At 38.1% G+C, this 27,277-nt stretch overlaps 2 protein-coding genes and 1 long non-coding RNA gene across 5 annotated transcripts in view; 2 read left to right on the forward strand and 1 right to left on the reverse strand.

Annotated features, from left to right (window-relative positions):
- ccnt2a (cyclin T2a) overlaps positions 1-7,964 on the forward strand; it is an 11,964-nt gene extending 4,000 nt beyond the window's left edge. Inside the window, exons 2-10 of one of the 3 annotated variants that reach the window (XM_015014593.1) lie at positions 609-690; positions 786-914; positions 1,234-1,294; positions 1,781-1,843; positions 2,822-2,867; positions 4,933-5,096; positions 5,215-5,285; positions 5,657-6,887; positions 7,059-7,964. In XM_015014593.1, the coding sequence (XP_014870079.1) occupies positions 609-690; positions 786-914; positions 1,234-1,294; positions 1,781-1,843; positions 2,822-2,867; positions 4,933-5,096; positions 5,215-5,285; positions 5,657-6,887; positions 7,059-7,132 (1,921 nt within the window). In that variant the 3' untranslated portion in view covers positions 7,133-7,964. The other 2 variants (XM_015014592.1, XR_001421730.1) reach the window with 2 other exon arrangements.
- Positions 7,965-8,586: 622 nt separating this feature from the next.
- map3k19 (mitogen-activated protein kinase kinase kinase 19) lies at positions 8,587-23,580 on the reverse strand. Its single transcript, XM_015014591.1, has 17 exons — positions 23,293-23,580; positions 22,417-22,681; positions 21,698-21,892; positions 20,534-20,694; positions 20,211-20,326; positions 19,648-19,802; positions 18,677-18,734; positions 17,320-17,407; positions 15,975-16,094; positions 15,562-15,716; positions 15,451-15,485; positions 12,791-14,833; positions 11,944-12,048; positions 11,506-11,744; positions 11,166-11,418; positions 10,171-10,379; positions 8,587-10,083 (listed from the first exon to the last, which is right to left on the reverse strand). Exons 2-17 carry the CDS (start codon positions 22,645-22,647, stop codon positions 9,957-9,959), a joined length of 4,290 nt encoding a protein of 1,429 aa, XP_014870077.1. The 5' UTR covers positions 22,648-22,681; positions 23,293-23,580; the 3' UTR covers positions 8,587-9,956.
- Positions 21,803-22,537, forward strand: LOC106934601 (uncharacterized). The gene is made up of 3 exons (XR_001421731.1): positions 21,803-21,916; positions 22,167-22,233; positions 22,443-22,537. It is a non-coding gene; the product is annotated as an uncharacterized LOC106934601 (long non-coding RNA).
- Positions 23,581-27,277: the final 3,697 nt, after the last annotated feature.

Raw genomic sequence — 27,277 nt, forward strand, 5'->3', positions numbered from 1 at the left:
TTTTTTGGGTTTATTCCAAAAAACTGGGGCGTTTTAAAAATCTTTTTTTTTTTTTTTTTTTAAAAAAAAAAAAAAAAAAAAAAAAAAAAAACGTTATATTTGTTTCAGTTAGAGGAGCAGAAATTACTCTTGTTTTGAGTTTAAACCTTTACAAATTTTGCAACAGACTGGTCTGACAAGTCATATTTCACTTGCAAACACTTCCACGTTTAAAATAAAAGCCTCACACAGTCTCTTGTTTCCGACTGATGTACAGGTAGACTGTCAGGGTTTCATTAGTGCAGAAGATGGTCAGCGTTTCTTGTGTACTAAAATGCTTCACTTAATGTTGTGTCACTTAACCTTGGATATATTTTATATTATGTAGAGGTGGATCAGTGGATCAGTTACTTAAATATGCTTAAATATTAACTAAATGTTTTTGCTGTTTTGAAGTGTGAAAAATGCTTTGGTTTGAGAAAATATGTATCATTTTTATAGACTTTGCTGATTAACAGACCACTCTGTAATCCAGGGTTAATATTGGTAATGTATTATTTAGTTCATCGTTCTTTACTTTGCTTGCTTAGCCAAACATTAAACCAAACTTCCCTTGACATAACCTCCAGCTCTCAACTGACTATAAACACAGCAATTGTTTACATGCATAGATTTTATATGCAACATTCTTTCACCAAATTCCATAGAAATGTAAGTATTCCAAGTTACGATGGTTCAGTCGGCTTGTTTCAGCTTGTTGAGTATACATTATGTTCTATATTCTTATGTGTTGCTGTCTTTTGCAGATAATATCTCCAACCACCCTATTTTTGGCTGCAAAAGTGGAAGAGCAACCCCGGAAGCTTGAGCATGTAATTAAAGTAGCACATGCTTGCTTAAATCCACAGGAGTCTCCTCTAGACACGAAAAGTAACGTAAGTGCTGGTATTTTGGGTTACTGTAAGGTTGAAAGTTGGGTTTTTTTCCTCCCTCCCTCCCCCTGTCTTTCCTCTGTGGTCATGGTTTCACCTTTGTATAAATGGCTGTGCCACTTTCTGCTGCCATATTTAAGGGGTCTTATTTTTCTTGCCCTGGCTTGCAGTTGGTGTGTACCAAGCACCCACTGATTACCACCACTCACTTTATGACTAAACTGAGCCGTAGAGCTGTTTGGCCATTTTAAATCACTTGTTAGGGAAATAAATTAATAGACTCATTACAATTGTGTTGTAATGATTGTCTATCAAACTTCAGGCATACCTCCAGCAAGCTCAAGAGCTGGTGATACTTGAATCCATTGTGCTGCAGACCCTGGGTAAGTAATGGTGACTGGAGTGGATGACTTGAGAGCTTTTTCTATAACTTTGGTAATGGTAACGAGTAAGGGTCTAATTATTATTTATTCTTCAGTGTATCGACTTTTTGATTGCAATGTTATATCATCTACTCTGTGGTTACCATATTATTGCCATATTGTAAATGCATTGTGTAAAGGTGATATGTCATTTTCTGGAAGTCGAGCCGAGAGATTTCTTTGTAAGACTTAAAACATTTTATGATATGAGTAAAACTGTATGGACTCTTTTTTGCTACTTTTGACGCATTTTGTCCTCCACTGTGGATTTGGTTGAGGCACTTTGGATTGATTTTTTCCCACTAATTAAACATTTTTTATGCAGAAGAAAACCCAAGTTGGCTGCTTATAGAAAAACATTTCTCTATTTTTTTTTCTGCCATTAAATGACATGTCACCTCCCAACTGTGTATGTGTTGATCTCACCTGTTATGTATTTTGTTCCAGGCTTTGAAATTACTATTGATCACCCACACACTGATGTGGTGAAATGTACCCAGCTAGTGCGAGGTAGAGGCTTCCTTCTTTGTTTATGTTTGTCCCCACCTCAGATGTGGGTGGGGGTAAGGGTAACCTTGCTGATTTAATAGTTTAATGACCACAATGGTTTTTAATCATCTGAGTTTGTTGTGTGACATATTGTTCCTCAGAAAGTTCGCCATTGCCTTTTGGGCCAAGACTGAGACTTAATTGCTTTGAAACAGTTTAACCTTTGAGTTCTTTCAAATTTGTTTTTTTATGCATATATATATATATATATATATGAAAAGCATGTGGCCTTTACCAGGATATTATTTAAGTCTGCCCTTAAGCACAGCCCACATAGCCATTACATATTCAACAACAATTACATCAAAAATTGTTAATCTTTGTTTTTAAAAATGATGGCGAAGAAAATTGTTTTACTTTTTACCCTTTTGGGTCTTGATTTATGTCATTTTAGAACTTGGTATTTAATCTTTGCTGTACGTCTTTCTCACAACTTTATGTTCCTCAATCACATTCTGAAATACTCTTATAATGTTTAAAATTTTCTAGCTTAGGATTCACAACGTAATCTGCAGAAACTTGCAATGATTTTCTCACAACAAAACAATATATGATTCCGTTTACTGATCGACTTTTTTTATTTGACCTTTATTTATACAGGTTGTCTTATTGAGGTCCAACATCTCGTTTACTAGAGACCAGTTTTGATAAAATAAATGAGCAAAAAATATAACTTTGGCCGTTAAACTTATTTAGAAATATCCTTTATTGTCCTACAATAATGGAATTTATGTGCAATATTAGCGCAATATTAAATTCAATATGTTAATACAGAATAAAGAACAATAATTTGCTTCCCCAAGTCTGGATCTTGGCTCAATATGTGCACTGGAAATTAGAATAAGAATGCTAAACATAAAGTTAAATTACGTTTGTCTGCAACAGTACTAATATTTCTTTTATGTTTTTGTCTGTTTCCTTTTTGTCTCCCTTCTACAGCAAGCAAGGATCTGGCACAGACTTCCTATTTCATGGCTACCAACAGGTTGTTATCCTGCCCCTCCTTTGTTGCACTTTGACTGCACACCATAGCTTCCTGTAATGCAGGGTACCCTTTCAGTGTCCAACGGGCCCTACTTGCACTGGTGGTTGTTGGGACGCTTGCCTCCCTCCCCCTCGGCTCCCCTCCCTTCCCCAGAGGTAGCGGGATATGGTGGCTTGTAGCGTTACCGGCCCCAGTCGCAGTGCGGTGTATTGTACAAGGGACCACGTGTTGGCACAGATGGGTTGAATGCAAAATGTGAAGTATAGTGGTGCGCTTGAAAACCACATGTTTGTTCGGTTGCGAAAAAGTGCATAATTCTAAGCGAAAGACACTCTGGTAGCCTGAATATCAGCTAAAGATTTCACAGATGTAAACATTTCTCGTAGAGGTCCTTCCGGTAAGTACTGCAGATGACTTTTTAAAGTTTTCTTTTCATGTTATGTTGTTGTATTATTGCCCAAAAAATACTGTTAAACCTTAACTGTACCACTAAACACATTTTTTTTCCTAGCTATGCAATATTTATATATTGCAAACCTAAAATTCAAGAAAGCAGGAAGTACTGACTCATTAAGGACCCTAAAGCTGTAATTGGTTTACCTCTAGCAGGGGTTGGTCAATTAATTTCCATTGTTAGATATTTGATTTACAAAAACTGGGTCCTTAAAGGGTTGATTTAAAGTAGGTGGTGAAAAGGCACTTAAAAATTATCTTTAGTAACAGTTCAGTGTTCACATTATCTACATGAAGACTGATCTATACCTGCTGCTCACTAATGGTCATGATATAGCCTATGACTTGGAGATGACCTTGAAGTATATTAATTGTTTTTATGCTGATTCAGATTATTTTTTATTTTGTCCTAACATGTAAAAGTACAAACTAGATTACCTTTACAAATATTACCAGAATCACAAAATTTCAGACGTTGTGTTCATCTCCATCTACATGGATGTGCATGTTTTCAGAGAACCATATTGTGAATTTGATTAAAAACATTTCTACTGAAATCATTATGCATTTAAGCTGTTTGTACAGTAGGTGCTTATTTTACCCCCTACTTTAAAATTCAAGGAGCAAGATCAGAGTTAAGTGTTTCTGCTGGATCATAACAGCCACTTTCTGGATTGAAATTATTTACTTTTGTTGTGTTTTCTGCCTTTTTTTATGTGCCAGTTAAGGTCGCATTATATTCAATGGGCTTTACAGTAAATCCTCGCTGGATATTTTATATCTACAAATAGTGTATACCACCAGTATGTTAACTAGCCTTCACCTTGCTAAAAAGACACAAAATGTTGGTATTATTTAGATACCATTTTGATGTCAATATTTTGGTGGCAGTTTCTCAATCATTTGCTATCCTGACTCTGAGCTGTATGTATGTATGTGCTTGACTCACTGACTCCATTCAGCTCCACTTTTTTCAACATGTACTAAGTTAGATTTAGGAGGACTAAGATTTTCTTGAAGTTGTATGTTGTGGTTCTGACTAGTAGCTGATTTTTTGTGTTTTATTGTCTTCTGTGTTCTTGACAAGGAGCAAAAAAGTCTACTACTTAGAAAAAATAGCAGGAAAGTGGCTCTGTCTTTGAAAATGTTTAATACATTTATAGACTTGTTTACTATGAATTTGAAATTAGAGTAAAAAGGGTCGTTATTTAAATATGATACCGTGTAATACAAGTAACATTATTTATTATTATAATTTGCAAGTACAATTTTTGCCATAAGTTTGTCTCATCTGTATCAAGTGAGTGATTGGGTGGGTAAAAGTCTCCTATTTATACCAAACCACCTCCTTGCCAATTATCACTTTTATTATTAATGTGTTTTAACTTTTAGCAGGTTTGGTTAGTAGGAAATGAACCACAGTTAGATTTTTAAGTCTTTTTATTGTATCAAAACACTTAAATTGCTTTCACTGCCATTTTGACCCAACACCAACAGTATATTAAATCTGTCTGCTCCCTCTTGTGTTCTTCCTCTCTTCTCCACATGTTGGATGGATTTTGACCTCCCATGGCCTGATGAACTTCCTCATATCCCCTCACCCGTTCTGCAGTTTGCACCTCACTACCTTCTGCCTCCAGTACAAGCCCACAGTGATCGCCTGTGTATGCATACATCTGGCCTGCAAGTGGTCCAACTGGGAGATTCCGGTTTCCACTGATGGGAAACATTGGTGGAAGTACGTGGACAGCACAGTGACTCTGGAGCTGCTTGATGGTGAAGTCATACTATTACCTACATCTAAGATTTACTGTTAGTTATTTAAGCAAATTAAGGAATCAAAACTAATTATGTGAATTCTAAAATGTTTTATGTTTATCCTTTAAACTTTCAGAGCTGACTCATGAGTTTCTGCAGATTCTGGAGAAAACTCCAAGCAGACTGAAGAGAATACGGAATTGGAGGGTAAGATATTACAATACTATATTTTTTTATATTCGACTGCCTTGGAAAATAATTCACAACTCTTAACCATTTCACTGACACACAAGCTACTCTAGTTTTGAGGTTTCATGTGACCCACAAATTGGGAAGTAGATGGAAATAATTGCATCGATGTGTTTACAAAAAAATCTAAATCATGTATCATACTTTCTATATGCTGTGTTTTGTGTTGGTCTGTCGCATAGAATCTCAATAAAATAAAGCAGAAGTTGTGATTATAATGTAAACATGTGAAAAAACCAACTTCTTGTACAAGTTTATAATTGTGTCATCTCAGTTGTCTTAAAAAAACAACCTAAAACTAAATTTCTTTGCAAATCTTTGCCCTCTAGGCGACACAAGCTGCAAAAAAGCCCAAAAGTGAAAATATGCAGTCGATGGATAACGCATTTTCTGGGCCTTCATTGCTCCAGGACCACGGCGATACAGCACTTCCTGGAGTTTCCTCGTCCAACCCAAGTTTTTCCAAAGCAGGTGCTGCCTTTTCTGTACCCATGCCCGGGCATTCCAGAGGGGTCCCGTTGTCTCTGGACGCCATGGCTGCCACGTACAACCCAGCCAGCCACAGTGAATGGCCTCAGGTTAACCAGAGCCATTACCCCTCCACCTGCATAAAACAGGAACCGCTCAGCATCTCCATCCATGAATCCATGCTGTCTCTGCAGACTTCCACTTCCTCTTTGCTCCAGCACCCTCCGCCTTACAAGACTGAAAAAACAGTTGATTTAAACCTTGTTAAGCAAGAGAAAGGAACAGCAGGCAAGCATCACTCAACACCTCAGCCTGCTTACCCTCCTTCCGGTCAGCCTCCAGTTCTGAAACTGTCTCTGGATAAATACAGAGAGAAACATTCTGCAGAGTATACTGTCCAGAAGCGTAGGCAAGACCCCCATGGAGGACTAATGGACTGTGATGTAAAAGGCGACTTAACTTCCTCTTCTACCTATGCACCACCAAACATTACCCACATAGAACATAGAAAACATGCACAGCCTCATCAAGCCTCCCAGAGCGGCAACACGACAGCTTCCCCTCTGAAAATGAAAATCCCTTCCTCCTCAGCTTCTTCAGGGCAAGACAGACGCCATCACGGAGACAAAGCCTCGCTCAAGCTTCGTCTGCCTGTCCCCGGGTCCAGCAGCAACGCTCTGCCAGAAAAGAGCGGACAACCAATCAAAGATGAGTTCAAGATGAAGATCAAAGTTTCCTCATCGGAGCGGCACAGCTCATCAGATGAAGGCATTTCCGCCAACAACAGCAAGAGCAAACATTCCAGCCCGCTGGTGAGCAAGGAGAAGCATCGCAGCGCCGAGCACAACCTCCATCGCCCCCACAAGCACAGCGGCAATGGGCGAGGGGCCGCTGAGGCTCCGGGTTTGCTGCGAGTTCCTCCTGGTCTGGTGGCAATGGAAGGAACGGCGCTCGGTCATCCCACGTCCGCCACTTTGACGTCGTCATCACGAAAGAGGGCCTACGCCGAGGGCGGCCACAACCACCACCCCTCATCTTCGACTTCCTGCTCCAAAGTGAGCAAAATCTCCAAGAGTGGCACTAGTGCTGCAGGTACTCCATCTTTTTCTTCCCCCTTTCCTCCTCCTCGCTCTTCTCCTGTACTGCAGTGTGTCTCGTCCGGCTCGTAGCTCTGTGGCTAACTTCCCTCCCCTCCTTCCCTCCTCGTCTTCCTCCTTATTCTTGTCTCTCTTCTTCCTCCTCCTCCCCTCCTGTCATACCCAGGTGGGCTGCGGACCTCTCAGCAGTTCCTCCCTCCTGGCGAATCGCCACATGAAGTGGGAGAGCAGAGACACTGAATCCGACGCTCTGCAGCACATGGAACTGGCACCAAACTACCGACCACTGAGACTTTGAAGACTATGCTGACCTCTTTGTCAAGTGCCCTAAGAAAATAACACTTTGTGAATATAAACCCTTTACTGAGAGGCAGAAAGCGTTGCTGCAAATAATTATTGTTGGACTTCTCTGTTTCTGAGAGACAAGAAAGATGAATAATTATGCTTCCTGTCGCACCTCGGGGCTGTGACGTTCAGTCCTTTGTTTGTTAGTGTTGAATTGCTGCTCAGTTTTCACTTTCTCCTCGAAAGGGTGGAAGAATTTGCGAACGTGGATGCGTGGGGTGGGGAAAGGTTCCAACCTCACGTTGTAAGACCTCCATATGAGAGGACAAGTATTACAAGTTCTATAAAAGCATGAAAGGTGCACTTTCTTCATTTTCATGTTTGTTTGTTTTTGTTTTTTAGTAATTTAAATATATTGCGTGATTATATGGAAGAAGTTATCTGGCCAGCTGGAGATGAGTTAGTTTGTTTTCTGGAATTCCCCTTGATACTGTTAATGGATGCAATATTTTTTAGGTGTAAAGTTCCATCTCCAAAATTACTTTCTGGTCTTGGTTTCCTTTTTTATACTTAAACTGCATTTGATTTGCATGTTTCAATCATCAAAGGGATGTGAGAGAGGAGCACTTAACTTGCTGTTTACAAAAAAAAATGGAGATAAATGTACATATGTTTCTTTTGTATGTTTAAAAAAGAAGCTATACCATGACTACTCAGGTTTGGAGCTGCTTGTAATTATAACAAGATGACTATAATACATATAAAGGTTTTATTTCACGGCTCAGTTGATTGGAGGTCACCGACTGAATGATTGCAGCATTCCAGGAGTTCGACTTTCTGTAGATGGTGTACTGTTGGATTCCCACTACAACAATATCACAGCAATCATTTTGTACCAAAAACCTTCACTTCTAAGTAGACCTTAAGCTGGACGCCAAAGGTTGTGCCTCACAAAAAAGGGATGCTACTAATATGATACTAAAGTTTACATCAGGTGGATCAAACATTGCATAAATTTATCAGCCCATTTAATCACATTTAGGTCGTATTAAATCTAGAGAAAAATATTTCTTGTAGGCAATGCCAGACCGATTGAGATTCTCTCCTCTCATGTATATGTTTGGGAATACCTTTAACACTTGAACCATCTCTTTCAGCTTACATTTCTCTCAAGAGCCTGTACCCTATAAACCCGTCTGTATTGTAAAGCATCCAACATACCATATTGGTCCAAGGCCGGTGGTGTTTGTATGTAATAAAGCATTTACAGTTGAACATTAAATGAAAAACTGCAATTGTTTGAGAAAAAACATGAACCACTCATCACGTCTTTCCACTTCTTATTTTAATATAATGAATAAACTTCATTGCCGTCACCATTACACTGTACAAAATCTTTTTTTTTTTTTTTAAATATGGCATACAATTCATCTTTAAATGGTAAACATGGTTTATTCCTCTATGGTTCAGTGGAGTGGACAAGTATTTCCTGCTTTATAAATTTCATTTGTGCCGTTTTCTGTCGTGTGTAATATTTCAGATCTGTATTAAAATTTCATTTCATGACCTGAGTAAAAAAGTTTTAAAAGCTTCATGTACTAAGGGAAAGTTAACTTTTTAAAGGAAATAATTAGAGAACAGCTTTTTTATTTATTCACGGCGTCTGTCTTTTTTTATGATCTGAAAAAAGACGAATCTCTTGTTTTCTGTGGAAATAAAAACTCTTTTGGGTCAAATACTTTCAGCACTGAACCATTAAGAAAAATTACTTAGAGTTTATATGATCACAAACCTTTTAGTTCTAGTTAAATTGATATGCATTAAACTGGCACAGTATATTCATTCAACATAAAGACTGAAGTTAATAATCACTGATCAGAGTACAGTATTCAGGATTAATTTACATGCTAGAAACAGTTTCCACTGCACTCAGATGTAGGTTTGAAACCTAAATGCATTTTAATAACGTAGAATATATTCAGAAAGTTTCAATACACACAGTGATACATTTCAATTGTTTGTGGTTAAACTTAACTTCAACTTCAGCTCATGACAACCCAACATTTTTTTGTAACAGAAAATTACATGAGACAAAATATTTTTATGTTCTTTACCAGCCTTTATGACTTACTCAACCATTGTGAATACTGCTTACTGACACATGGAGGATAATTCACTGAAGGTCAGTGGGTTGCATTGAGAAGTTGAGTGGAAGGAAAAACTGTTCAAAAAAATGTGCGTGAAACGGATGGTTCCAGCTGTCCTAAACACCATGTAGAATCTATAGGTAACATTTATAGGCTCAAAATCCTTAATTTGAATTATTTAGATTAGTTTTAGGCCATTATAATTTGAAATTTATATTTTTGCATAATTTATTTTACTTTGTGAATTGAAACACAGGAACAATTTGAGATTTTTCTGATATTCCAGTTTGAAATGAACCTTTATCTCATAACCACAGAACTGACGCTCCAATGGCAATAGTTTATAAAATGTGGCATTTGACTGTTTTGTAGATTTGTCATCTGCTTTGACATTTATTCTATACAAACCATTAAACATTCAGTACTGAATACACTTTACACATAATTTTTTATAAAATTGGCACATTTGTTAATCTAAAGTGTACAATAATATCTACAATTTACACACAATTGTATCATTTGGAGTGTATTCACAGTGGTTTTGATACCACAATATATTCATTTTTGAGCTGTGAACTTAAATGATTAGATATTATTTAATGCCTCTGAATTTAAGAACCAGTTATCCCAATTTAAACACTCACTTTTGTACCACAACATTTCTTTTTCTGTGCTTCCCAGTATTTGATACTTGTGTGCCCTTTAGGAATGAAGGAATGTTTCAGTAACTGGTCAGCTGATGGCCGAACACTCTGGTCACTAGAAATTAAAAAGAGACAATAAGTTGCAGATATTACAGTAAGACGTCTGATACTGTCATAATTAAATTATAAATGAACCACTTACCTTGTCAGACAGATTTTTACAAAGTCCTTGGCGTTCTCTGAGAAGCCATCTGGCAGGGATGGCATTAACCCTCTTCTAGCCCCAATGTAGAACAAGGCAGCCATTTTATCCATATGTGCAAGAGGTGGTTTCCCTGTGGCCATTTCAAACACTGTGCAACCAACACTCCAAATATCTGACTTCCGGCCATACCCCGATTCATTGATGACCTGGTTAGAAAAAGGAGAAATAAATGACAGGATGTCTGCATGTCTTTATACGGTTCATAAAAACTGCCTTGTAGGACTTTGAGGTAATAGTTGTCCACCTGATAGTCCGGTGGATTTGATTGGGGACTAAAATTGTGACATTTATTACATTATCAGCTGGTGCGGTTTGCTTTCGCACTGCACTGTCAAACAATTCAAACTAATTTAAAACCTGTTTTCCCCCTCGCTCCTGGTGCCGCTGCACCAACAACTGCTAAAGTAAATGATACAAAACCTCAAAAAAAGATATGAGCGCAACTTCCATCTTCACAAAATGTAAACAAAAACAGCAGCAGCATCGGATTTGAGCGGTTTTAGGATTTGTCTTTGGTAAAACACCACAAGCCATCTCTCCCTCTCGTGTTAGAGTCTTGTGTTTGTTTTGGTTCTGTTGGCCTAGATGCTATGTGCTCTAGTTTACTTTTGGAGCAGTCTCTGGTCTACTTGACATTCACATATGCATTCAGACCGCATCAGAGTTCACTTCAATGCAACCAACACCTAGGTTTGGAGACGAACCAGAGTTCGCTTGTTTGGTCCACATCAGAACTCGATTAATAATTCATGCCTCTCCAAACAAACCGGATTTTCTAGACAAACTAGAGTTCTATTAAAACGGACTAAACGCAGCTGGTGTGAATTCACCCTAAGTTGACCGTCCAACGTCAAAGGGAACTTAGATCAAATGTCCATCACATCTCACAAATTTTTTTATAAAAGCCTAAAAAATAAACAAATCTAACTTACCTCTGGCGCCATCCAATAAGGTGTACCGTGGATGGATTTCAGCAGCTCTCCACTGTTTGGAGCTGTGGGGTTGAGGCAGCTGAGGCGTCGTGCACAACCAAAGTCTATGAGCTTAATGACACCAGTTGGCATCAACATGACATTGTTTCCTTTTAAGTCCCGATGAATCACTCTGTTCTGATGAAGGAATGCCACCCCTTCCAGGATCTGATGGGTGTACAGAGCCAACACTCTTTCTGGCAGAGGACCAAATCTAAGGGGAAAATGGAAACAGTCCTTGTTAATTTGGCATTCAAGCTTTTTGCAAGATATTTTAAAGTCAGTAACAAATAATTTCAACCTGTGAAGTATGCTAGCAATAGATCCACCAGGGATATACTCCATGAAGATGGAAACAACATGTTGGTAAAGAGATGTCCCCAGAAAGCCAACAATATTGCTGTGGCGAAGGGTTTTAAGTAAGTCCACTTCCCCCTGAAGACGATTGTACTCCTTCTTTGCAGCATCAGGGTCAGACGAATCCAGGCAAACCTGCTTTACAGCAATCAACTGGCCCTGACTGGTCAGACCGCAGTACACCTGGTGAGGTGATGATTTCAGTCAGTTGTTTGAAGACATACTGCTGAAATAAACTGTACCGAATAGTAAAACTAGCCTGATATAAGTTAATATTTTTAGCAAGTTACAGCACTGGGATATGTTTCTAATACAAAATACCAACACGATGTCATCAACAACTTACTCATGTACTTAGCTGCAACTTTATTTGAATACTTACTGTCCCATAGGCACCCTTCCCAAGCACTTCACCCTTAGCCCATGTTATGGTGTCATTTGCAACCAACCCTGATCCAAGGTAAGTGTTACTGTCATTTCGAGCAACCTGCAATGAAATGCATAGGAACATAATTATCTAATTAAAGTATTTCAAACACACAGGTGCTGACATAAGAATTTGCTGGATTTTAGCTTTACATCTATTTCTGTCCTTCATTTTTCAACTTTAGATTGATAGTAGTTAATTAAAACACTAACTACTATCATAAAGCATTTATGATGTCTGTCATAAATGCTAGAAAGTAAAGGAAGATGGACAAATAGGACACCCTCTGATAGATATGTTTGTCGAAGACATTTGGTTTGGTCCTGCTTTGTCTTCTTCAATTCAAAGTTTATTACACACCATTTATGTTTCTGGCCCTTTATGTCAACTATAATGACTTTAACACTTACAGCTAGTGAAAACAAGACATTTAAGATTAGAATATTTCATCAGACCTAAAATTATTTTTTTTACACATCAAGGTAAGCTTAATGAAACATATGTTTACCACCTGCTTTCAAGGTTGTTATTTTCTAAAGGTTATTTTCTAAAGTCTGATCAATACGACTCATCGGAATGCATACTTTAATTTTGTGAATATGACTATGTTAGGTTAACTGGTTTCTGAATTGCCCTTAGGTGTGTGTAGGGTTGTTATGGTTGTTTGCCTCTGTGATGGACTGGTGACTGGTCTACGTAGCATCTTTCCTATTGGCCACTTGAGTTGGAAACTCTCATCCCAACCCCTGCAATGACTAAAGGCATAGAAACTGGATTTAGTCATTTTTAGGCTGAATGTTACCTCAGGAAGTGCTTTTTTTCCTGATGCATGCTCTTCTTCATCATGGATCTCCTTTTTTCCATGTTCTGAGTTTTCAAGAGCCGCAGAAACATCCCTCTCATCCAAAGAGATCAGCTCCTCTGCCAGACATTGCAGTAGGTCATCTGTCAGCGGACCCTCACCCACCTCGTTCAGAAACTTCCTGTAAACTGGTGACATCGGGGTGCGGCAGGTACTGTCTGAAGATGTCCAAGTGTTGATGTTTGCCTGCTGGGGGCCTAGTGACTGAGCCGACTGTGGATCGTTTTTAGCAGAGTTTCTTGTTGATTTGCTTGAAGTTTTGTGATTTCTAGAATCAACATCATAAAGGGGAGTTATGGGACCAGTCAGAGTTTTCTCATGTGGTTGTAATGTTTCAGATCCATTTTTAGAAAGAGCTTCCACTATGGTTGATAAAATGTGATCTTCAAATTCATCCTTAGAAGATTTAAGACTAAACTCAACATCCTTCACATCATCAGTTTCATCTTTGAGTTTAGGGCTTTTGTCTGTTCTGCAGCTATTAGTGGTAGACTGTGTTTTGATTCGCGATGACATTGGTTTTGGTTTGCTTTTAGTCAAAGTGGCTGTGCTCTCCACTGAGTTTCTCTTTGGCTTATTCTGTACTGGTTTATGTTTTATTTTGTGGCTTTGTTTTGTCTTTCTTGTTGGCGTACACTGTAGTTGTCTCTCTTTAGGTTTCTCACATGAGCTGGAGACCCGGAGATTTTCAAATAATGGCCCAGCAAACATCTCATACATGGCTGGTCCTTCGCTGCCACTCTCTATCTGCTGAAACATGTCTCTGTAAGTGATGAGGTCCACAGCAGATTTAGATCTTGGGGGTTTTCCACCTAAGCCTGGTTTTTTCAACTGCTGGGCACTTTTTAGTTCTCTCATTGATATCAGCTGATGTATTTTGTTGCTGTGTGGTTCACAAATGTCACGTGGGGTTAAAGTACCCACACTGAGGAGAGCCGCTTTAGCAGATTTAATTTTCTTGCTTTTGTCTTTGTCCACTGTGGGAGCGGCAGAGTACTTTATGTTAATTTTGGAGTGGTTACCACTGATGACTCTTGCATCTTTGTTGAGAGAATGAATAGTTGCATTTTTTGCCTTCAAGTGAAAGTTCATCCTAGTTTTACTCTCTTTATTCCGGGCTTTAAACATCTTCTCGTATTTCTTGGGATCCACAGGAAAGAAGCCGGTTTTCTCCACAGCAGTAACTCCACTGCAGTCTCTTACGTCTTCTGCCTTGTTTTCTTGATCACAGACAACATTTCTAGCTGACGCTGTGTTTTCTGGATCCATCTGTTCATTTTCAGAATCTTCTTCAAAACAACCAGTAGCATCGTCTTCAAGACCCCTTGCATCATTTTTAGTTTTGTTGCTTATTCCAGTCTTTGACTCAGTTGTGTGGCTCATATTTTGCTTGACTTCACTAAACACATATGCATCTGACATTTTATTATTTTCAAAGTGGTTACATTCTTTTACACACTCACTCTTATTGGCCTCCTTTGGATGGTGTGAATTAGTGTTTTCTACACTTGGATGTTTAGTACAGTTGTCATGGTGTCTTTTTCTGTCGTGTATTGATCTGTTGACCAATAAGCACAGTCCCGCTTTAACATGTCGCGTTGTTTCTCCAAAAAAATCAGCCTCTGATGTAATTCTGTCATTTGGAACCTGCAACGTTCTATCTTTTACAAACTTCAGATTCCTGTCTTTGACAGATGTTTCTTGGATTTGTCCAGAATCATCCTCATTTTCCAAGTTGATGGAGCTCTGGCTGCTGCTGCTGGACCCACTTTCCTCACTGCCAGCCTTTGTAGGACCACTGCATGAGCTGCCCCAAGACTGCCTCTCTTTTCTCAGTTCAGTTCTGCTGCGAAGAGGGCTCCGGCTAATGGGCTTTAGAGGAACATGGGGTTTCAGCGGTGGCAGAGCCTTGCTATGTCTTGGGCGACCCTCAATGGGCACCAGAAGCTTGGGTGTGTGGGAGTGGAAGGCTGGCAAAGGACCCTGGAAATACAGATAGCAGTTCAGTGGTGTAAACAAGCTGTATAAATGTAACACATTGCCTGATTTTCATGCATGACTTATATGGCTAGAGATAGCTGAATAATCAAAAAAAAACAAAACAAAAAATCAGAAATTCAGAGAATGTCTAAATGGAGGGAAATTCCATCAAAGCAAAATCTAGTGAAATTGGGAACACATTGATATGCACTTAATGGCCACTTTATTAAATCCACCTGATTAATTTCATGTTAATAAAATTGGTAAAAAGCACAATCAGATGCCAGCTGCTCAATGCATTTAGCCAACTGGACAACTTGCCTTGGGTTGGGGACTTTAAATGTAGTATTTGTTAACATCAAATGGACGTGTGTGTTTTTCAAAACTGCTGATCACTAGTATTTGCATGCACAACCATTTTTTAGGTGTACCAAGAATGTTTTGAAGAAGAGAAAATATCTGTAGAGAAGCCGTTTTATGGACAGAAATGCAATGCTAGAATCAGTGGTCATATGAGATTGGTTCAAGATGATAGAAAGGCAACAATCATTCGAAAATCCCATCTATTTACCGCTAAAGAATGCATTTCTGTTAAATAGTTTTCATTCATTAAAACTCACCCTTTGATCATTTAAAGTACTTTGAGAGCTCAGTCCTGTAAACATGAAAATATTACAGTGTTAACATCCAAATATTAGCTTTTTGCACACACCAGCTCTGTTCTTACATACTGGTCTGAATATGCGCTCTGGCCTGCATCATGGTGTTGGGGCACAGAAGTGGTTCCATGATGCTTGGGGCCGATTGGCTGAGTTGGCTGGACTCTGGCACACAAAGCAGACTATGGGAAGGTGGAGAGACTTCAACCACACTTCTTGTCCTCTGCCTGTCAGGTACACAGAAATATTTGATTTTGAATGTTTATTACGTTTGTGTGTCATTATTTTAAGATTCTGTATAATTATAAACACAGCATGTGGACATTCTGCAGTCAAACAATCCAGTTATTCATGCTTATTTAGTTAACTTTGTCTCAGAGTAAATGTTGTGGTATTACATTTTTGTATTATTTTAGTTATGGCCACATGCAGAACAATAAACATACATCTTACTTTCTGCTGTTAACGTGTGTCAGTGTTTGTACCTTTGTCTGGGGGGAACAGGCTGACACGCGGTTCTGGTACTCAGAAACCCAGATGACAGTAGAGCATCTGAATGGTCACTATGTCTTTGACTGTTGGACAAGCTAGGTAGACACAAACCTCTGCAAATAAAATGAGAAAAGGAAGTTAGAAGACAGTTATGTGGTTTAGATGTGGGGTCAGAGTTTAAATACTGATGATGTGTCTGTGGCTACAAGATAGAAATGATCTGTAAATCATACTGAGGTTCGTGTAGCTTTTATAATTTGGTTTTCTCTGGTTTCCTGATGCTTTCACTTGTTTTGGTTGATTTATTTTATTTTTCTTCTTTTTCTGTCAAATGACTTCAGATGCCTTATGATGTCTTACAGAGTCAAATAAATCAGATGGAAATGCCACTGAAAGTGGAATTCCTCACCAGCCCAGATATGAAAAGTCCCAAAAGACTGCTGCACATTTTAAAACTAGCTGTTTTAACAACCTGTTTATGTGCTCAAATTGGGCATTAAATGCCCAATTTAATGAGACGATTTGTGTCTCATTAAATTGGGCAAACACACAAGTCATAATGTCCAACATCTGATAGGTAATATGTTCAGAATTTGGAACCAGAAAGTTGGAGGTCCATATGGTTCATATCCATTATGGATCTGAGACATTTTAACCATAGTGAGAGACTGCAGGAATACTTTTTATATGCATTTCTTTTCATTATATTCCTTGGTTGTCATATCTCATTATCAGATTTTCCTCTTCTCTTCCTATCTGTTTGATTACTTAAACAAACTCTAATATATAAAAGCCACATTCATGAACCATATTAGTTGACGCGTTAAATCATGAAAATGACTGACTTTCATTTCCTTGTACCAAACCAAACGCACCCTATTTCTGGCAGCTGATTCTATGAAATTAGAGCAGCTCAAAGAGTTTTATTCTCTTCTCAGGACTTGGACTTGATTCAAATGTGAGTGCTGCTCATAACAGACAATGAGCTGATTCACCGAAGTTCTCTGCCCCGGTCTGTGTGTATCCGACCTGTTTGGGCAGAACAGATTGTCCTCTGGACACAGTGACAGGTGCCCGCGCACAGGTCTGCAAAAGTAACCAGATAGGCCTCTTTTCTAGTGCTGGTGTCAAAGTAAGAGGCACATGCTCACCAACCAGGAGGCGGTGTACAGTATAAGAGATCGTTTGTTAAGAAAGGAGTTTTAACTGTACGCACAGAAACTATCTGGGTGTTGCACATGAACAGATGCCACTTTTCTTCATCACTAATACACATTGTAGATTTATTAGAATAAAAATACGTCTGTGAGAGAAAGATGGTGAATTTTTCATGCCCACCTGCTGCCCCTCCTTGCGTCCTGATTGGCTCGTCCGGGATTTTTCAGAGTTTCCATGGAGTTTTGGGAACAGGTGGGAATCCCCTTATCTGCGGCAGAAATGCAAGCATTCACTCATCAACCCTACTTAAGGTCTATATGCTCTCATTTCCAACAGTAAAGCAAAATGAATAAACTTATGTAATGTAGATAGAATTTACAACATTAAAGTTTTATATCCCGGGAGGAAAGAAAGAATAAAAACAGAAGAAATGTTCTGACTAATGACAGTGACGTTAAAAAGATTTGAGGTCTGAAGGTTCTTTAAAATTTAACCACATTTTTGCTAATTCAAAGCAACAAATACAACTTGCCCTGTTTGTTTTCAGTTAAATATTCCTTAAAGACACATGCACATTACACACCACTGCTCACTATAAAACGATAGCTTGCTGTACCTGTGCTTAAGCCCGTTGATCCCCTCTGCTCAAATGTCCAGATATTACACTCACACTTTTGTTCATTTCACATAAACTTTTGTCTAAATCACTGAAATTGTTTTCTGAAAGTCTTCGGTTTTGTTCTGGAGCTGAAGCCCGCCTGTCGAGGATGCAGAGGTGAAAGATGTTCAGGCAGGTTTCTCAGAGGAGAGCTTTGTATTGTGTGGAAGACCCCTCCCATCCTGGACAGCCTCTCCCTCCTTCGTCTCCCTAAGATCCCCTCCCCTTTGTGAAGGTGATCTGATCTCGTGGCCCATTTGGGATGCTGACCATTATGCTTCTCTTTCAGTGTACTGTACTAAGACTATTTCTAAAACAGCCGTACTCTACAGAGCTTTACAAAAATATTTCAGCCTTTCTTTAATTTTCACCACTGAGGAAGGTTATTTTGTGTCTGGTTAGCTTCCGTGTAGAGTATTTTTCTGTGGTGACTACCTATTTTCAGTTTCTGGCAGAGGCCTCTAGATTTTGGCTACAGTCCTGGTATTTTAAAGACCTCAGGGTGCCGCGCACTCTAACAAGTTTCACAGTCAGGGTCTTTGGGAGAGAAACAGCATCACAGCTCTTCACTATAGTTAACAGCAGACATGAGGAGCTTTTCCTCAAACTCACTCTTAGGCTCATATGACTAAATCACACATATCCCCATAGAGTTTCACAAACTGCACATTTATGTTTCCTAAATAAACAGTTGATATGTTAATAACATCTAACGTTTATCACGGAGACTCGGTGGCTCTAAAATCTCAGTCTTTGCTGCTGTTTATAACAGTAAACTGTTACCACCTTCCTATCTTAGTCACCCATTTATTCTCTGGGATCAAATATGTAGAAATAATCTCTTTAGTTTGAACTTAGTGCAGCTGAAGAAGCCCATACCTTGGCTGAACTCCTTCTTGTCAGATTGAAGGAGACTCCCTGAAGTCTGCAGAGATCCCTGGAAAAATCAAAGGTGTCATTTGTTACCATAAACCTTTTGAATGTGAGGATGACGATTCGTTTCTCGGTGACACATAGCATTTTGTTTAACCTTGGCCTCATCTGACTAGAGGACTTTCTCCCACATGTTTACCTTGCCAACTCAAATGCACAAAACACACTTCAGATTTTTTTTCTTGTTAATGAAAACTGAAGTACATTTGTTATTTTATTTCAACTTCACCATGATTCACCACTTTGTGAATGCTTTGTTGATCTATCATCTAAAATCGTGATAAAATAAACTAACATTTGTGATTGTAAAATGAGTTGATATGCAGAAGTTCAAGGGTCTGTAAGCAATGGTTTTTTTCAGTCTACACAGTTTACACCCTTTAGTTTTGTTTGCATTATTTTATTAAAGTAAAATCAGAATTGCTGCATTAGGTTCTAAAACCATTTTATTATTCTAAATGTTTTGGTGACATATTTCAGGTAAGATACCCAGAGTGTGTCTGGGACGAACATAAACTGCATCATGTCTCCGTCGACCAGCTGCTCTGTCCTTCTGCTAACCAGCTGCTGACTCGTCTCCTTCCTATATGAAGCATGGCGGCTACACAGAAAACCCAAAGCTGTGTGTGTTATTGCTCACTCCCATTCTAGCCATGTGTTTGTTTATTAGTGTAACCTGAGAGCTTCAGCCACACCCAAGCCATTAGTGAACTTTATGCACAGTTGTACAACCTTTTTACACAAAACTTATGTTGACTCCACTGTGGTTTTCTGCAGATCTGAATGCAACGGCAGTTTTAGATAAAACTTTATATCAAACTTAAGCATTTATGTTTCCTCGAGTTTATGTTTAAAGTGTCTTTCAAAGATCTGTGAACTCTAATTACTTTATAAGAACAAATCTTTGTTTTTCTTACCCGTGTATGGCTGTGAGAATGGTGGCTGTGTTGATGCCTTCTTGCTTTCTGATGATGAAAAAGGCTTTCAGCATCCTGCTCTGTGTCTGAATCTCCAAAGTCCAAATCCTGGAACAAGTATTTCTCAAGTTCCGACAAGGACTTAGGATCAGCCTCTGCAAAAGAAATTTGACAATATATTAAAAAAAGGACAAGATACTGTATGTCCTGGGTGGTCTCTGCCTTGAAATCAATTAAAGTTAGCAGATAAAACAAAGGATGTCAATCCTGATCTTTGTGTTTTTTTCATTTTATAAATGATCTCCAAATAATTTGTTAAATTTTTCACAAATAAAAAACAAACATATTTATCTTTACAGATCATATGATTTGTTGAAATAAGAATTTAAGGAGCATTAACATATATTTTTTCTGGTTTTCAGCCAATTGTGCATGATTAGCATGAGAGTCTGTTCCTCAAGGTCAAAGGTTAACTGTTATGATTTCTTCCACAAACGTAAATGGTTTGTAAGCATTGAAATTAGATATTAGTGTAGTGTGTGAATCAGTGTGTTAGTGTGTACCTGCGTGACCCAGAGCCTCCATCAGAACTGGAACGATTTCTTCCATCAGACGGCTGCTGAGATTAGCAGCGTAGTGGAGGGCAGAGCAGCCGTTGAGGTCCCGAGCTCGCAAATCACTAAAAAAAATAAAAATAAAAAATTAGTAACTCAAAGCAGCAACACTGACATGGTCCCTTAAGAAAATAAATATACAAATTAGATTAGCTCATCGTGTCTCTATTTAAAAATGGTCTGGATCAATAGTTACTCATGGGAGGTGTTTTAAAGTTTTTTGTTTTGTTTTTTTCAGGAAGTGCAGCCTGTTTAGCCATGTTTTTCCTTACGCTGACAATTTTATAAGCTCCCTGACCACCTCCATAGGGTTGTGTTCCCATGGTAACCACGTTGCCATGCCCTCAAACAGGTCGACGTCTCTGACGGCAAGGATCACTGCTGTTGCGCCGTCACTGTTGGGATTGTTCACATCCACACTGTCTGTCTGAGACTAGCACACACAAACCCGGAATCATTATTAATCCCTCAGTATGTTAAACACAAAGCCAAAAGCATACACATTTTGTGAATTCCATAATCACCGTAATAAAATACATTTAATAAAAGTTGACAATTTAGCCAGTAGATGAAAAATACTGTCCCACATTGTGACATGGGTTGTTGACTTGTTTTTACAGACTCCTAAGGTTTACTCTTCACATTTCCAGAAACACAAAACGCCACAGGAAGAGGATCCAACTTACACACCTGCAGGTTGCTCTGTGCTTAGAATAAGGTAAGAAAATTCACTTTTAATTGTGCAAAAAAGATTAATGTTTTTGTGGATTATTCTAGAACAGAGGTGCGTAGAGTACCCAAAAATTGTACTCAAGGAAAAGTAGTTCTACTTTAACATATATTTACTCAAGTAAGAGTAAGCCATTCAAGAAATTGCTCAAGTTAGACTAAAGAAAAATTAAAAAATGCTCCTGAAGTACTGAGTAACTGATCAAATTATCACTCATTTAATATTGTAAAATATATCAGATAGACCAAAATATAAAGTCAGGTGGAAATTTTAATATTTTAAAAATCAAAATGATAACAATCAAAGTAGCAAAAAATAACAAAATCAGGCAAAAAAAAAAAAAATCCAAATCAGTTTCTTTCCATGCAAAACTTAAGAAACTTTAGCAATGGTGATGGTGAATTTCTGGTTAAAACATTAAAACATTGTTTGTTCTTCTTTCAGGGGGTAGAAAATCTAGAAATTTTATTCAAATAAGAGCAGCAACACTTCATAATAAAATTACTCAAGCAAAAGTAAAAAGTGCATTAAAAAAAAATAATTTATTTTTAAATGTGAGTAAATGTAACTAGTTCCTACCCAACTCTGGTCTGGAATAAATCTGACCAAAATCTGACTAATTTGCTATTGCTCTAAACTCTGACAGGAAACAGTTATTGCTGTCCCTGCTGAGCAGTTCACCCTGACCTTTGGATCAGAGACTCACCAGCAGCTGCCTCACAGAGCCCAGGTCTCCCTGCCAGGCAGCCTGCAGCAGCTGCTCCTGTGCGGACAGATGTGGCCTCGTCATCCACCTCACCATTTTCTCCTGGAGCTCAGGTGGGCTGATGTGCAGCGGGGTCTGCTGTCTGTGGTTACACAGCGTCAGGTCAGCATCGGCCCTCAGCAGCCCCTGCACCACCTGTTGAGCAAACCAATCAAACCGGTCAATCAGATGAATTAATATGATAAAATATTTTTGACTAGAAAAAGGTTGGTGTGAAAATTAAATATTTGTCTTTTTTGCTCTCAAACACTGACTGCTTTGTTTAGACCTGTATGAACAGGACATGAAGGGAAAACGTTTTGTGTCTTTTCAGTATTTTATCAAAGTTGCTCTCAAATATTTCACTGAACTGTTTAATCTTGTTTTTTTATGTCTACTTCATGATGCAGATTTACATCTACGTTGTTAGCAACTGATCTCCAAGAGGAAACCTTCTCATGTTACCAGGAAGTCATTTTCAACATGACTCCCAAAGGGTGGGTGGAGTTTATAAAGTAATATTTAGATCATGTGACGCACCTACATGCTCGTAAACAGGTGTTGTTGTTGAGAGGAAAATTACTGTGTCACATGACCTCGCTGTTTTTTTCCCAACAATCTTTTTAATAATCCAGAACTTTTTGAATGACATATAATAGGCACATTTATCTGTAACTCACCTCTGACTTGTTGCTTCGACAAGCAGCGAAGAGGTCAACCCATCTCCGTTCTTCTTCTTCTTCATCATCATCAGAGACCTCCATCACATCCAGGATCTCCATCTGTGGTCCTAAAACCACCTGATCATTTTCTCCTTCCAGCTCTCCTAAATGCAACACATCATCTTCATCGTCGTCGTCGTCTTCCACATCATCGGTGTCTCTCCTCTTCTTCGCCTCCATTGCCCTCATAGTCAAAAGTCAGATGAGAAGAGCCACCGCTGAGCTGAAGAACAAAGAAGAATGTTTTCCTTAACTCGGTGTTTGGCAGTCAGTGTGTTCATGTGATGTCAGTCTCTAATGACCCACTGGTGCCCACTGGGACCAGACAGAAGGCGTGACTGGAAATATATCCCTCATTACGACTGCTGTGGAGTCACCATAAACACATCATTGTCTATAATTGAGCTTATTTACAAATGACAGTTTATATGTGTGAATGGAGGAAGTCTCACATGAAAGTCTCTTTGAATGGAATAAACATCAGTAAATCAATAAAGGCTGTATTATCCAGTGTTGGGTAAAATGTGTAAGGATATTACAGGTTTATTTCCCTGCAGTGTTGGTCATTTATTAAAAAAAACTTGTTAATCTGCCTGTGTCCTTAGTCGTGCGTCCTTGGTGACTAAATCTCTTCCGGTTTAATGTTTATTAAAAACTAAGAGCAGAACTCACAGAATTGCTGAATTACACAATAAAGCAATAGTTTTTGTAAATAAAATAGCAGTAAAGTAGCTTCTGGATATTAAAACATTATCTATTATTCCTCAGAACTGATTGTCAGCAGCTTGAAATGATGACCGGCAGTGAAACATTTTAATAAAGTGTTTTACTTACACTTGTCTCTGTTGCTTCAATCAGTAACTAATCCAGTTGTGTGTCTCCTCTGAGCTTCTGTAGGCATTTGTCAAACAAACCTTTGATCTATTTTCAGCAGACTGTCCACTCAAGCAATTTCTATTTTCTTGCTTTTTGTCCCTCGTGCCTCCTGTCGTCCGTTTACACTTTGTTTCCTTGGAGACAGTTGGACAGACAGCCGTTAACAGAGGTGGTTTTTAATTACCCAGAGACTCTGTTACCCCACACATTAAGACACATTGTTTGCTTTCTATTTGTTCATGTTAAAGGCATAAATTTAAAGGATCAAGCAATGATTTGCTTGTTTTATTGATTATTACAATGTAACTTAGTTCCTTACAAGCCAAACAAGGTTTTGCTGATTTGATATTTGCAACTTTGTTAAATATGGTAATAGCATTCTTGAAAATAAAATAAGTATTTTCTTTCGACAGACACATCACCAAGCAAAGAGTCAGTTTTATTGACTTGAGAAATGTATTAAAATTTTGTTTATGAAAGGTCATACAGGTGCATCTCATCAAATAATAATATCAGTGAAAAAAATGTTTATTTTGGTAATTCAAGTCAAAAGAGAAACTGATGTTATGGATTTATTGTACACAGTGACGTATTTCAAGCATGTATTTCTCCAAATTTTTTAGGATTACAGCTTTTCAAAACCATCAATTTTGTTTTTCAGAAAGTAAGAACTTCTAAATGAGTTAACAAATGCTCCACTAGCAACAGGAATATTATAAGGACAAGTCTAAACAGGACATGTAGATATATAGCATCAGGGAAATGGAGGCTAACGTCTCTGCAGATCCCACACATTCTGGACACACTTTTATCTTAGGTAGGCCCTGCAGAGTGCTGTTTGTAAAAACCAGCTTCTCCACAAACAGTTTCTTCTCCCAGTCTGTCTCCCTGAACACAACAAATACCTTACAGCCAATCAGCAGCTACACAGAAACAAGATAAGATATTTTGCTCTTTTGTTATCCTATATTTAAAAAAGGCTGCAAATAATCTACATGTTGTTCCTTTATCCTTACTTTATTTCCCTTATGGTTTATATTTTTATACTTTTTGTCTGTACTCTGTGAACTCTTGAAAATCCTTTTTTTTTTTTGTGCACACATTTTGGTGAATGAAGCTGATTTTGATTCTAACATGCAGATTTCAATTTCCTGAAGGAATTGGCAGCTGTCCATACAACCAAAACTACCAACACCTGCTTCAATGACCACTGTATTATCGTGCTTTATTGGCCTGAATGTAACCCCATAAAGTCTAAGCAGCTTTGACTATTTGGAGAATAATAAGAGACACCAGAGAAAACAATGGAGACAAACTAAAGGCCAACATTAAAGGAAATTTTCAGAAGAAAGATCTGTGAACCACACTGTCATTTAAGCTCTTTCTATGCACTTTTCCCCCTCCTGACTGATCTGAGACCTGAAAAAGCAGAATTACTCTCCTGCTCAGTCAACTTAGGCTCAGTCATTGTTGCCTGCCAGATTTTTTGTGTAGTTCTGATATTGTGGCACAACATGAAACCACACAAAGGTGTTTGGAAGAGAATAATATAAGACCTTGTAGATGAGTCATCGTTGAACTGATTCAGATGAAAGTGTCTTTTGACATTGGGCTCAAAACAAACTGCAGACAAAGGGAGGCAGTTTTTATACACGGTGAAAAGGCAGTACAAAGGTGTGGCCTTTCAGCTCAGGTTAAAACGTCTAAATTGTGTTTTAAATTCTGTGAAATAACAATAGAACAACAGGTAGTCTCTTTATAATTAAATATAAAAAAAGACTTCATACTTTTGTTTATTAAAGCTCCAATAAACAGAGATAAGGAAACTGACTGAGAAAAACAAAGCTCTTCTATGAAGTGGAACAAATTCAAATATAAAAAGCAGATAGATAATATTTGCCTCTGAGAAATTCTGTTTCCATAGATTTTCAGTAGATGTGTTGGCAGAACATCATAAACGAGGTATAATAATGAATTTATTATTATCTATTATTATTATACTCTATATGCATTATTATTTGTAACATTAAACTTACATTGACTAAATGAGTAATGCAATATAATGTCTAGTGCTTTTTATATTATAAAAAATAATAAAGCATATACAGTGGAGCTTGCTCCACATGAGCACTAGATGGCAGTGTTTAACTGTCATAAATATTTCAGTCCTGAAGGAAAGCGGAACAAACGCTGGTCGACACCAGACTTTTCTCCGTGCATCACAAATAAAAAAAAAAAATACAAAAATATCTACTTTTTGCTGTAATTCAATAAAAATAAAAAAAAAATCAAACTCATGTATTATGTAAACTCACTCCACACGTAGTGATTAATTTGATGTACTAATTTTAATGATGAAACATTAGAAATAATGAAAATGTTCAATTTAGTTTCTCAAAAAAAGGATAATATTACCAAATAACTGTTCTTCGGTTTAGCCATCTGTACGAGTGATAACACTTCAGCTTTTGTTCCTGATCCTTTTGAACATGAAAAGGATCAGGAACACAATAAAAAAAAAATCTTTCGAAGGCTTGGCTCAAAAAGAAACAAGTCAACGTACTATAGTGGTCTAGTCAAAGTATCCAGGTTAATTTTGGTGAATTAGAATATCATTAAAACACTAATTTATTTCAGTAGCTCAAATCAAAAGTGAAATTCATATATTGATTTATAACACTCAGATATAAATCTGAGTGTTGAAAAACCTGAATTCAGTTTAACTGATGATGACAGCATTACATGGACGTTCCAGTTTCTCTTTGGAGTTTCTGTCATTGCAATGTACCTCATGATCATCTCAAGACTCTTGACATTTCTGCAGCATCTGCATCTTTTCCTACCACATGTTTTCCTTCCACTCATCTTTCCATAAACAGGCTTGGATAGAGCACTCTGTGAGCAACCAGCTCTTTTAGCAATGACCCTTTGTGGTTTGTCCTCCTTGTAAGAAGTGTCAATTACGGACTGCTAAACAACAGTCAAGCAAGCAGTCTTCCTCGTGATTGTGTAGGCCACACGAAGGCCATAATATAGTTCTTTTCATTAAAAATACTATTTCCCTTGGCTTTATGGATCTTCTAAGAAGCTGAATTTTATTAGTTTTGAGCCATGGTTAGCAGAATTAAAAGAAATAAGCGCTTGTGTGTTTAAAGAAACAATCTGCTGGATTTTATTTGAAACGTATTAAATTACTTTGAATAATTAATAAAGCATATGGTACTGCTTGATAACTAGGATTTTTGCAAAGTGGATTTGTTGTGAATTGTCGATATATAAATAAAATTTAACCGAATTGAAAAATTGAATAGAAACTGTATGACATGCACATTTCTCTTTTTGAGCTAAATTAATTAAATAAATCAACTTTTTGAAAAAAAACAAAAACAAAAAAAAAACAGCTACTCCAAAGATCTCCATGGCAAAGAGAGAAATTGATCAACTTTAACATAAGCCTTTTTAACACAACATTTTGGGAGATTTGTGAAATCAGGAATGACACTGGTTTTTGTTTTGTTTTGCCAGTCGAGCTTTTTTCTGTTTTACAAGCTGAATCTTAGAAATTATGTATCACTTTGTGTCCTTAAAATTGCTTCAAGCACTCCAACATTTATATCAGATAAGCAGTTCCAAGGTATTAGTATCAGTTCATTGCCTCCTCCCTCCCTCGCTCTCCTTCCCGGCTCTCTCTAATTTGTCGGGTCAGGGCTGAATCCCCGCCGCTCACCCGGGTAGGTCTCTCTCTCGGCTCCGCCGGTGCCAGACTGACGCGTCCCGTTGCGCACAGCACTCTTCCAAACGCCGCATAGTTCCCACACAGTTCCCTTTCCGGATCTCACTCTAACCTCGGGGCTTATAGAGAGAAGAAGAAGAAAAAAACTCCTAAATTGACGTCTCGGTACGTTTTCTGCCGGGATGACACGCGGTCGGTGACAGGAAGACT

Source organism: Poecilia latipinna, unplaced genomic scaffold (assembly GCF_001443285.1).
Source record: "Poecilia latipinna isolate Pla-1442-1.1 unplaced genomic scaffold, P_latipinna-1.0 Scaffold1831, whole genome shotgun sequence".
Taxonomy (NCBI): Eukaryota; Metazoa; Chordata; class Actinopteri; order Cyprinodontiformes; family Poeciliidae; genus Poecilia; species Poecilia latipinna.